General features: G+C 32.8%; 1 protein-coding gene across 1 annotated transcript; it reads right to left on the reverse strand.

Moving 5' to 3' along the window:
- Positions 1 to 9,538: 9,538 nt before the first annotated feature.
- LOC149549589 (alcohol dehydrogenase 1-like) lies at positions 9,539 to 12,756 on the reverse strand. The gene is made up of 10 exons (XM_089792912.1): positions 12,389 to 12,756; positions 12,090 to 12,226; positions 11,960 to 12,006; positions 11,375 to 11,700; positions 11,199 to 11,281; positions 10,952 to 11,027; positions 10,667 to 10,728; positions 10,427 to 10,522; positions 10,134 to 10,295; positions 9,539 to 9,943 (listed from the first exon to the last, which is right to left on the reverse strand). The coding sequence occupies exons 1-10, from the start codon at positions 12,426 to 12,428 to the stop codon at positions 9,827 to 9,829; spliced, it is 1,146 nt and encodes a 381-aa protein (XP_089649038.1). The 5' UTR covers positions 12,429 to 12,756; the 3' UTR covers positions 9,539 to 9,826.
- Positions 12,757 to 13,191: the final 435 nt, after the last annotated feature.

Here is a 13,191-nt window from a genome sequence, read left to right on the forward strand (position 1 = left end):
TATATGCAAAATAATGTTCATAATAATGTCATGTGATGTGTAGAGCAACATGGACTTCTGCTGCCCTACTTTTTGACTTTCAATATGTGCAACAGGTTGATTCAATCTGATATATGGTATATAGTATTATCCACACCCCACAATCTCTCACTGTCCATTATCTCTCAATCATTAGTTTCTAGAAGGTAAAGATTCCTACACAAACTACAACATGCAATGCTTTAACTCGCATATTCTTGCTTCCATTATTGACTTTCATGCAATTATTGGACACTTAGACAAAGTATGTAGAGATTCAACAAATTTATAGTGGCATGGCTGGAGGTTATTGAAACATTTTTATTCTATCTCTACAATTATGAATACATCTTTCCACTAAGAAATGCAATAGCTAATACAATAGTTGATTTAGATTTTATTTTCTATAGTCTAATTGATGTTTAATTTCTACATAAAGAAAGACACTATGGTAGGTCCTTACTTCATTGTTCTTTCTTTTTGAGACCTCTTTAACCAAACAATCCAGCCATTGGTTCCTTCAATTCGACCACCGATTCGTTCAATCCAGCCCAAAATCTCATCATTCTGGAGGATATGATGTATGGGTTTGCTGAAATGGCTACTCTAGGTTGTTGTAGTACATTTTAGGACTAGAATTGCAATTGGATTGTCATGTGCCTTCTAACATTTCCTTTAACTCATTCTTGATTTTGGCCAAGGCTTCATGAAAGGAAATATTTTTTCTATCAAAATAATGATGTGCTTAAATGTTGTTGCTATCAAAATAATGATGTGGAATGAAGAGCTTCCCCTGGATCTTCCTTTATTGGAAGTGTTTCCTAACAATCAATTCCCTAGGTGTTAGAATTGTCTATACCTACAAAAGGCAAATAATATAGTGGATAACCATACTTTAATATGCAATAATACAATTTATAAATACAAATGACCAATGGTTTTAAGTTTTATTAGAAAAGTCCTAGCCAATGCAAGAATGTTGTTGGTAACTTCAAAACTTAAGCTAAATGCATATCTTTTAAAATGAGCACGCATTCACTTGCCACATATAGTTGTTCCAAATCTTAGTTCTCTCTTCTTGCATTCACACAAAATCTCAAGCTCTAACCCTTTACAAGCCTACTTTATCATAATTGTGTTGGTTTTCAATGAGATCGTGGGAGCTCAAATTTATCACACAATTCTTGCCATTGGATCGTCCATCCTATATAATATCTAAAAGCTATTTGATACCTTTTCTAGTCCACTTTCTTTCCCAACAATGTTGTAATAGTGGTATTGGCTTATCCCCATGTTTGAGATTCCACCATATTGACTTAACCCCACATATCATATTATTTCCATCAAAATTTTCTTATAGCAAGTCATCAACGTGAAGTCCCTTCCAAGATACAACACTTCACTGGGATACTCCTAAAGTGTAGCTTCATGAATCCATTTTATTGTTAGGGCAATTTCTTGGATTTTCAGATCTTTTAGGCCCATCTTTCCAATTTCTTTATTAATAACACATCATTACCAACTTACATTCAAAATAGACTGAAAATATTTTAGCATTAAAAACTCATAATTATTTAGATTGATTGGACATAGGGTCTTCATTGAAATCTTTCTTTCATTCATTCAACTTATCCAAAGAAAAATGATAGTGTTGACTAACTTGAATAGATGAAATACTCCATGATTGCTTTTATGTCTTTTTACTTTTCTTTGTTCTCTGACCACAAGAAGTATGTCTTTTTACTTTTCTTTGTTAAGTGTATTTTACTTTTATTTGCTAGTTGGAAAGGTTTGTATGTTCCAATGTAACTTCCCTAGCACAAAAGATGCACCTTTTGTTTAGTGTGAATAGTTTGAAGCAACAACTATAGGGAGATAATTATAAGACCTAGTTGTATGATGTGACTTGAGCACACAACCTAGAGATAGGGAAAAAAATAAAACCAATGATGCTATTGTATGTGGAACTGTGTAATTTTTCAATTCATATGCATCTACCAAAACCCCACAAAGTTCATCAACACCATAGTTGTCATTTAGATTAGTTACCTTGAATTTTGATTAATATTTTGTATCATTAGTTTTACTCTAATTTTGATTTACTTGTCATGTTTATTGTGATGTTTCTTTTTTCTTTTCGCTTGTTTGTTCTTATTTATAATCTGATGAATTCTACAACTTATCAAATTTCTACTTATGATAGATTTTTGGTTTTCTTCAATAGCATAGCTAGAGAGGTGCAACCACGAATGTTCATTCTTCGAATAGGAGTGTATGGTCAAGAGAAATAGAATTCAAGTTCCTTGACTTGCTCCATGAGAAAGTCCAACTAAGTAGTAAAGGTGAAGTGGATTAAAAAAAGAAGCTTAGATAGCCATTGAGCGACATTTCAATGAAGAATTGAAGCTTAACTTAAGCAAGGATAATTTAAAAAATAAACTCAAAACTTGGAAGATGGGATTTCTAATCATGAAAGATTTGAGAAACACAAGCAGATTTGCTAGGAATGAAACTACATAATGCATGGATGTTGAAGACAATGTTTGGAATGAATTGTTGAAGGTAAAATGCTATTTGAAATTTATTTGATTTAAGTGTAATTTTATCTTGTAAATCCAAAACTGGAAGAAAAAGAACTATTTCATTCATTTTTCCAACATGTAGAGGAAGGAATTCAAAAAAGTAAAAGTCTACAAGAGGAAGCCATTCCATTAATATAATGAGTTAGCCTTTATTGTGGGCAATGACATTGCAGAAGGCATTATAGCTGTCACACCTCATAAAATTGAAGAAGGGCACATAATGCATGAGGCCGTCGATCTTGACAGCGGTGTGAATTTTAATATAGTAGCTAATGTTAATGATAATATGGACGATCAAAATGTCCAATCCAACCAATCATCTGCAACTACCAGACAAAGAAATTCTCTACCCTCATCAAACAAGGGAAAGAAGAAGAAGGCGAGCATGAAGGGCTCAATAGATAGCATTTTCGAAGCCTTGAATAAGATCCATGAGGACATGTCAAAGATTTACATTATAAAGTGGATCAAGAGAAATATGTTTCAATTGCATAGAAAATGTATGATGCCCTTAGAGCTATTCATAGGCTTGGTGAAGATACAATGATAAGGGCATATGATACATTTTTGGTTGAAACTACAACAAAAGGCTTTTTGAGATTGAGTGACAGAGAGAGAATCAAATACATACTATTTAAGTATGGAGGACTCTAGAGTCTAGATATAATAGAACATATGTTTTTTTATTGTTAAAACTTTTTTGATTAGATACATTAACAACCAATTTTCATTGGTTAATTATACTATTTCAGTCACCTTTAAAAATGGTTGCTTTATAGCATGCCTTATGATGGTTCTCTACGATTTTAATAAATTTTAAATACATTTTCCTTGCTTTATGAGCTTTCAATATCGTTGTTGTAGAACTTAAGATGAATTTGTGCTGAAGAAAATTCTGAATGATGCTTTTGTAAATAAGAAAATTTTGAATAATGTTGTTGTACAAACCTTGCTAATTGATCTCGAGAGTACACACCTTGAGAGTACAGACCTTGCTAATCAATCAAGAAAATGTGGAGGATGAATTGTTGAAGTTCAAACATGTCTATATGTTTAAACAATTTGTACCTAACCTTCACATGCACAAGCATATGGTTTTGGCATGGACTATATAGCTTGTTAGAACAAATTCTGGCTTTGAATTGCCTCAGTGACTGTAAATGGGTTTGGTAAGTTTTGTTTGGTACAAATTTGCATGAAGGCATAATTTGTTGCAGATGAATGATTTGGCACCGCTTGGGAATTAGTTCCAATAGCAAGTGGTATCTTAAAAAATGGGGTTGTTAAGTCATCTTTGGTGTAGATGTGCTTGAAGACATAATTTGTTGCAAATGACTAATTTGGCACCACTTGGAAATAGTCCTGATAGTAATTCATATCTTTAAAAAGTCTAGTTATTGTCATTTCTTGGTAACAACACACATGATCTTGTTGTTCCCATGTTCATAAGCTGATTCTATATTTTAAACAAACCTTATGACTTATGTTTATTCAAGATGAAACTTTTCAGTTAGGACGACCCTCATGTGTAGAATCATTTGATTTCCTTTGGATTCAGTGAAGAAGATTCATCATAATCTCTGGATCTTCTATATTGTCATCCAAATATTTTAGTAAACACCATTACTATCCAATAGCTCATCTCTAGGAGTGGTAAAAAATGTTTGAGCATACTCTTTTCTTGATATGGAGCAGGAATTTGGAAATATTAACTAATGATTTTGGCATCAATTATTGACAAAGGAGTTGTGCACCAAGGGCATGTGGCATTGGTGTGCAATGCCACCATCTATTTTATTACTTAGTTTTTACTATAGCCTTTTGCTCTTTCTTTTTTTGGGGATTCATATGCATAATTCTCAATAACTCTACAATGATGTTTTTTTCATTAGTAGTAGTACACAAATTCCCTTGTGATCATGAATAGTCCACTTGGTAGTCAAGGTGATGCTAATAGGGTAGAGATGTTGAGTCATTCTTTATTAGCCCATATTTGATGAGCAGTGGTTAATTAGAACCCATCTTTGATGAATATGAATGGTTCACTTGTCACTCATTGTAGTGTAGTGATGCCTATAGAGTTGGAGACTAGGTCTTCTTTGTTGGTCACTCATTCTTTTGCTACTATGACTCAAACACACTTAACAACCATGCATTTTTTTGCACGATCAAGCTTGCAAAACTTGATATCAAGTTGTGAAAATGAATTCACCTTCAAAATTGTACTACTATCTAGATCTACCTAGCAAGGCTCATTTACAGGCCTAAACTTTAATCAAGGGCCAATGCCACCGAATGGGGCTATTACCAAAACAAGAGGGGACTTTAGATGGGTTTGTTTGAGATGCCAAATTTCTTTCTAATTCTCATATGGCCTCTTCAATGCACAACAAAATACTCTTTAGATGCTTAGATTTGTCCCAAAAGATGCATCCAATTATCTTGATTAATTTTTTCTTTGAAATGGGCCATGTTGGGGTGATCTACATAGTAATACAACTAAGGAGATGAATTGGGAGTGCCTTGAGCCAAGATAATTTGTAAATAAATCTCCAGAATTCTGGTGTGAATTCACAGATCAATATAACAAGGATAATTTGTTATAGAAAGTTTCAGAACCTCAACAAATAGAAAAAGCCTACATTTTGATGTGGTACTTTTATAGGAGAGTTGTTGTGGGGGAAAAGGTTTTATGTTCTTTGATTGCAGTTTCGAGGAACAAAATTACTTGCCATTGATAATTCACTGATTTGCATGTACTTCATATATGCTATTTACACTTATATATATCTAGATTAATTGTTAATATTGATTTTTTCATTAATATTTTTAAATATTGGATGCTTGTATGTTAATATTGGATTTTCCATTAATATCAATGCAATATGAATATTTCTTAATCTATAGAGTTCTAAATATTAATATTAACGTGAAGATAGTTCAATTTAGATGCTTTTGAGTGTGTATTTTCATATAACAAACATACTTTTGACGTTGCAGGCTCGATGGCTTTAATGAATGTGCGAACATGTCAATGTGGTGCAAGCCCATGTTTGTTAAAGACCTCAAACACACCAAAAAATCCTAAACGTAAATTTAGGTGTTGCTTGAATAAAAGAAGAGTTGTTAATAGAATAATTTTTTTAGTTAGTGTAATGAATGGTTAATTATTATACTAAGACCTAATGAAGATTTTCTATTGTAGGTACATGATGGGTGTGGATTCTTTGATTGGGCAAGTGGTGAATATAGTGTGTGACATTGTGCAAGACAAAGGAAAAGACTGCAAGTGTTGTAAGGCTCAGAATGCTGAAATTTACTTTTTACGATGTCTTCTTTGCCTTAAAATTGCACTTATTTGTTGGGACCATTTGCGAAAAAGTGCATAGCTACAAGTTGTATAAGGATTTATTTCTTTGTTTGACCAAATAACCAGACCAAAATTAGATCATAATTTTCTAAATTTCTTAAGTTTAAATGATTACTTAAAAAAAACTTGGTTTTCTTTAAGAAGATGATTTCATATGGAACCCCTATGTCAAACATCTCTTTAAAACATACGATAAATTTACTAATGATTCAAGTATTTATATATAATGATTCAAATATCTCTTTAAAAAATATAGTTTGATTTAAAATATGATTTCTATAAAATGAAAAAAAGACTAATACTAGATTTGATATATTTGATAATTAAATATAATCAAATTTTAGAAAATTTTATCAAATACTTATAATTTCAATTTTTTTAAAATAATAAACATAATTTTTTTAAATTACCATTACAATTTAATTATGAACAATGTGAAAAATAATTTTAAAACAATAGAATTTTTTATAAAGAAAAATATAATTCACAATATAATATGTCCTGTGAATTTCAAAGATTGTTTATACTTTTCATTCATAAAACTAATTTTTATAAAATTAGGATGCTAAAATTTTAATCAAGATAAGTTAATTTTTATAAATAATTTTTTTATTTTATTTAAAAGATTACTGAACTTTTTAAAAAAAATATTATTAAAATAAAAAATAAAAAGATTATTCCAATTCCTATTTCAACTAAATATAAAAGATGCATCTTTCATCTCTTATTCTAGGTCAACTAAACAGGTCTAAATGTTATTCCAGAAGTTATTTTAAGAAACATAATTGAATTTTGCATTCAGAAATTCTTGCAACCAAATGAACCCATGACACCTTTCATATAATCTTATGACCCAATATCATTCAATGATGTGGACAGTACAACCAAATTCCAAATATGTTTTCATCAAGTATCAATGTACCTCCCCATTTAGCCTATCTTAGCAATGGGATAATTCAGAACTATTTAATTCTACTCATTCGTTTCCTTTAGAAGCACCTAATGACACATAGGAGTGTTTATGATGCAGTATTAAACTTTTCCATAACTTGGTTTTCAACTTCTCCATTCTCGCAGTGATATGGGTTTCAACTTCTTCATATATCTCCAATGAATTTTATTGGAGGGTTGCACCACGTGTGATGTTTGCTTGGAAACTTCGTACTTAGGTTATGTACAAATGGCACTGTCTACGGTGCAACTTATATACACTATTTGTAAAGTGTATTTTAGTAAATTTTAATAGACATGAGATTATTTATCACTACTAAGTTGCACCGTATCCAAAACTCTCAACACCGCTATGGGTGTATAAGTTGCACCGTAGCCAAAACCCAATCGTATGGGGATAGTCCCTTATAGTTATTTCATTCCCTCACATGTACGTAGATGCCATGAGGTCAACTTGACATAGAGGTCAACCTTGGCTATCTCGTTCAAACTATATGCCAACATGGGTTTGTGTATTTTGTGGGGGCTCCAATGGTAATCATCTACCCTTGCTTAGTCTAATGTGATGCTCTTTCCATCTTTAATTTCTGTTTATACTTTCTAGGATTTGTCACTACACAACCAACAGTAGTTAATGGCAATTATCTCTTCCACCTGGTCAAAAGTCAGTCTCCCTTATCAACGTTTTATTCTTACTCCTCTAGTTTGTCATTGCCTCGATTATTTTCCTCCTATCTATTTTGCCCTCGATCTCTAAGCTTTTTCTTGATTCTTTTAATCGTTTTCTATCATTATCTTTTATTCATATCTTTCTCATAATGCACCTATAATTGCCAATGTGGGTTTGTGTATTTTGTAGGGGCTCCAATGGCAATCATTTACCCTTGCTTAGTCTAATGCGATGTTCTTTCCATCTTTAATTTTTACTTATACTTTCTAGGATCTGCCACTGCACAACCAACAATAGTTAATGACAATTATCTCTTCCACATGGTCAAAAGCCAATCTCCCCTACCAACATTTTATTCTTACTCCTCCAGTTTGTTACTACCTTGATTCTTTTCCTCCTATCTATTTTGCCCTCGATCTCTAAGCTTTTTCTCGATTCTTTTAATCATTTTCTATCCTTATCTTTTATTCATATCTTTCTCATAATGCACCTATAATTGCCAACGTGTGTTTGTGAATTTTGTGGGGGCTCCAGTGATAATCATTTACCCTTGCTTAGTCTAATGCGATGCTCTTTCCATCTTTAATTTTTGCTTATACTGTCTAGGATTTGCCACTACACAACTAACAATAGTTAATGATAATTATCTCTTCCACATGGTCAAAAGGCAATCTCCCCTATCAACGTTTTATTCTTACTCCTCCAACTTGTCACCGCCTTGATTCTTTTTCTCCTATCTATTTTTCCCTTAATCTTTAAGCTTTTTCTTGATTTTTTTCATCGTTTTCTATTGTTATCTTTTATTCATGTCATTCTCCTAATGCACCTATAATTTTATACTTTGTTTTTAGTTTGTTTGTAAATTTGTTCCTTTTTGTAAAACCTTCCAACATTATTGGACACATTAGTCTATTCTTACTAATTTTCTATAATTACTGATTTTCTATAACAACATTTACCAATCAATTATCTGTTAATCACTTAATTCCAATTCTACAAATTGTAATAATTCATACCAACTACTTTATTAATATCTTCTTTATTAATATCTTTTTAGTGCACCTCTTATTTTACTCTTCTTTATAAATGATTTAAAATATTCTTCCTTGTTATAAAACCTTCCATCATTATTCTACATTTACTAATGTCTTTTTAGTGCACCTGTAATTTTACTCTTCTTTATTAATCATTTAAAAAATTGTTCCTTGTTACAAAACTTACTCTTCTTTATTAATCATTTAAAAAATTGTTCCTTGTTACAAAACCTTTCATCATTATTCTACGCATTGGTTTCTCCTTAGCTTATTTAACATTAATAGATTTCCACAATCCATTTGTAAATAATTGGTCTTCTGAATTTGATTGTGTGCGCTTTTTTAGCATCAACGTTTCGGATCATACTACATGATCCATCATCAGGATGAGAAAGTGCAGGAATAGAAATATTCACTATGTCCATTCACTTAATTGTCCTTAGCTTGTTCGAGCATTCACTATGTCCATCACTTAATTGCATTTCCACACATTACGTGATTAATTGATCTTAATTAATCACATTGCGTCCCATTGCGTCCCATTGCGTCCCTTGCATTCCCACCTTGATATTTATTGATTAACTAGGTTTCATTAAATTTGTGCTACTTAACCAAACAATAAAATTATTACCATTCAATGTATTCAACCTTCTCTCCAAAAATTTATTAGTTCACTTTCTTTGATTCAAAGGCCATCACGAAATCTATTAAATCAATTATCAATCGCTCACATTTACATGTTGCAGCAGAAATTTTGCAGACTTCTCCAAGCCACTACAATCTATCGTAGAACAAAGTAGTCACACTCTATTTGAGCTATGTATCTAGTTAAGATAAAAGAATTCAATGTTCTATTCCTTAAGTTTGTTCCTTGAGTGCTCTCCAAATCATGCTTAGACTTTAAACAGAGCAATTTGAAAAATCATTCTTTACGGCCAAACAAATTAAGATACTTATATTCTATATATAATTTACATGTTTTTAGTAAAGAAATGACATACATCATCTCTGCACCTAATGATGCCCACTTATATTTATATCCTTTACAATAAACTAAAATTCTTCTAGGTGGTTTTATTTTACTTTCATCTACAGAAATCCTAAAATTTATTCCAATCAAAAATCTTCCACGCTATTTAAATCTTCTTGGACCTTCCAATCGAAAAAAAATCTTCCACGGCAATTAAATCTCCATGACCATCTAGCTATCCAGTTTAATTACACATCTCAGGCTCTCTCCTTGCAACATATAATCAAACGCCTTGTTGATCTCAGCAAAGGAGATTTCATGAGTAATGAATTTCTCCAACTCAAGCTCCTGCAAAAACAGGTAAGCAAGCATTAGAAACATGAAACAGTTTGAATTGAGTGTTTCCGGATTCATTGATTCCCAGTCAGTCATGGATTCATCATAAAGGAAATTCAAAGCTTTCATCATATAAAAAGGCGTTTTCAGACATGAGAGAAGAGAATTGTGTAGAATCATTGAGGACTGAATAATTTTTTACCTTACTCAGATACTTCTCCACTAGACCTGGCAGATCTGACTTGGGCTTATAGTTCCCAAAGAATGTTCCTTTTAGTGTTTTCTCATTGAGGAAGTTGATAGGACTAGTTGTGAAAGCTGCATCTGAATGAGGCACTCCTACTAATACTGCCACACCCCACCCCTTAAATGAAAATACAAATATTTATTCATGTCAGGCAGTGCAACATTTAAGCATTTGCAAACATAGGAACACTATGAATTTCTTTTAATGGAAACAAAACATTTTGAGTAATATATGGGAGGGGTGCATACATCATGAACACATTCAAACGCCTGGATCATTGCGTTAATGTTCCCTGTACATTCCACACTGTAGTCTGCTCCTCCATCAGTTCTGTCTGCAATTACCTGAATCCAAAAAAAAGAAATTCATCAATATTTCTGCACTTAAATATTACAAGATCCATTCAACCCATACAACTGTCCAAAAGCACAAAAGATTAGATTATAAAATTGTACTACGGACATTAAGTAAAACATAAGATAACAGACCTCTTGAACAGGTTTCTGATGGTCTTTAGGGTTTACGTATTCTGTTACACCAAACTCTTTTGCTGAAAAGAATAATCAAAGAAGATTTTGTTAGAGAAGAGAGTACAACACAGATAAAAGGTGATTTCTTTGGTCATACCATACATCAAAGCTTTCAAGGTAACCAGAGGCATATTATGGTCAACGTATTAGTTGTTTATTGGAACGACTCCCACATAAACAACTATCATGCTGATCACAATATACCTGCTGTTTAATCCTTTCCAAATCAATGTAGTTAAGCACCTTTTTCAAATCTCCCAGGTACCAAATCAATGCCAATGATCCGGGAAGCTCCAGCTATTCTTGCTCCTTCAGCAGCCTTAAGAAAATGAAAAGTAACATTGAATTGAGAAAATGAAAAGAAACACTCAATTGAGAGATTTCAGTATATCAGAATCTGCTTATATATCTGCATTTTACATATCTATAATGTATCCAAAAATATATATATATATATATCCATTTTCAACCCTAATCAGTTAATTCTTACCGCAAGCCCAACACCTCCAAGACCAAATATTGCTACGGTTGAGCCCTTCTTAGGTTTAGCCACATTCAATGTAGCTCCCATGCCTGATTTCACAAAGAAGTTTAAGTAGACTTCATTATAAACATGGACCAATACAAAAATCTTATGAGATTTATTGATTTCTTATGTTAACTAACCTGTTGAAACACCACAGCTGAGAATACACGTTTTGCTGAGAGGAGCTGTAGGATTTATCTTAGCAACACAGCCAACATGTGCAACGGTGTATTCACTGAATGTGGATGTCCCCAGGAAGTGATAAATGGGTTGTCCCCTGATAGAGAACCTTGACTTGCCATCACTAATCATAACGCCTCGGTCGGTGTTAATCCTTAGCAGATCACACATATTGCTTTCTTCAGATTTGCAGTGCCTGCAATCTCCACATTCCCCTGTAAATACAGGCAGAACATGGTCTCCCTCCTTCATATCAGTTACCCCTTCTCCCACGCTTTCTACCACTCTGCAATGTGCATTCAACGCTACTTATCAGTGAATGGCGATATACTTTATTTTTAAAAATTATGTGAACATGCCTGATCGATAAGCCCTTGTGATCTGGATCAACCCTAATTATACATATGATAAACCCTAATTGACATTAGGGTTTCAAAATTGATAAGATAGGTTCCTCTATTCGCTCCTTTCTTTCGAAATTAATTCAAATATAGGAACCTAGTTTGTTCTAGAGATAGATTTCATAAATGGTGAAGGGAATTTACCCCGCTGCTTCATGTCCAAATATGCGCGGGAAAATAGGAGTTTGGCCCTGCAATGGAGAAGGAGCACTACACCAGTTAGGTTTAGAACGAAGAAATTATGAGCTTCTTAAAAGTTAATGGAGGCACTGACCTTTGCTTGCCAGAAAACAAGATCCGTGCGACACAAGGAAGTGTAACAGATTTTAATTCTGACTTCCATTGCCTGCGGAGGTGCGACTTGCACTTCCTCGATCTTCAGGGGCTCCCCTGCTGCCCATGCCACGGCAGCTGCTCACAAAACAAGATTTGATTTGCTTAAAATAGAAAAAACATTTGGTATTCAAATCAAATTGAAAATGACAGAAACTCGCACAAATCCGCATAAACAGGATGATCTTCCATTTGATTCAATTGAAGACAAAAATACAGAAAGAGGAACTTTCAACTTACCTTTGCATGTAATAACTTGGCCTGCAGTAGCGCTTGACATTTTTGTTGTTGTTCGATCCCTTCTGCACAAATGTAAATATAAAAAAGAATTGGATCTTTAGGAAACGCGGCCGTCCTTATAAAGGCAATGGTTTCCTTTGGAAAGACATCTGTAACAGCCCGCTGAAAACACATGGAATAGCTTGGCTTCCGTGGTTTTGAAATAACAATGGGCAGGTCAGCCTGGATAATTCGTGGGTTTTGTGATCCGCATTAGAAGAGTCAAACGTTCGTTGATGGTTTCCGCCAAATGCGGCCAACAATTGTCTTGATTGAATTCGAAATCTACTCTAGAATTCCTCCATTCCTAAGTTTACTAATTTGAATGTGGATCAATACGTTGCTAATTTGAATGATAAAGGCTTGCACTAAATGAAGCCTAAATCGATATCATTCAAAATCGGGTGCTTTTGTTTTAAATCGTGGGGAGGGATTTTGTTAATCTTCATATATCAATAATCATTTATTGGAGCATGTTAATTAATATTATTTATAAAATAGCTATCGTATTTAACGTACAAAATTAGTTATAATTAAAATTTATAATTTTTAACATATTGTTAGAGCTTAATTATTCACATTACACACCTCATTTGAGTCATTATATATTATTATAGTATGTTATAATTGATGAAATCTATAAATTATCACACAACCATATCTAGAAACTAACAAGATTATTCTTATGAATTGTGGAAATCTAATAGCTCTAACTAGAAGGAACAATATCATTTTAAATTAACCTAATATTTAAATTATGATTA

This window comes from Cupressus sempervirens, chromosome 7 (genome assembly GCF_028749045.1).
Source record: "Cupressus sempervirens isolate cs-2001-9-10 chromosome 7, ASM2874904v1, whole genome shotgun sequence".
Taxonomy (NCBI): domain Eukaryota; kingdom Viridiplantae; phylum Streptophyta; class Pinopsida; order Cupressales; family Cupressaceae; genus Cupressus; species Cupressus sempervirens.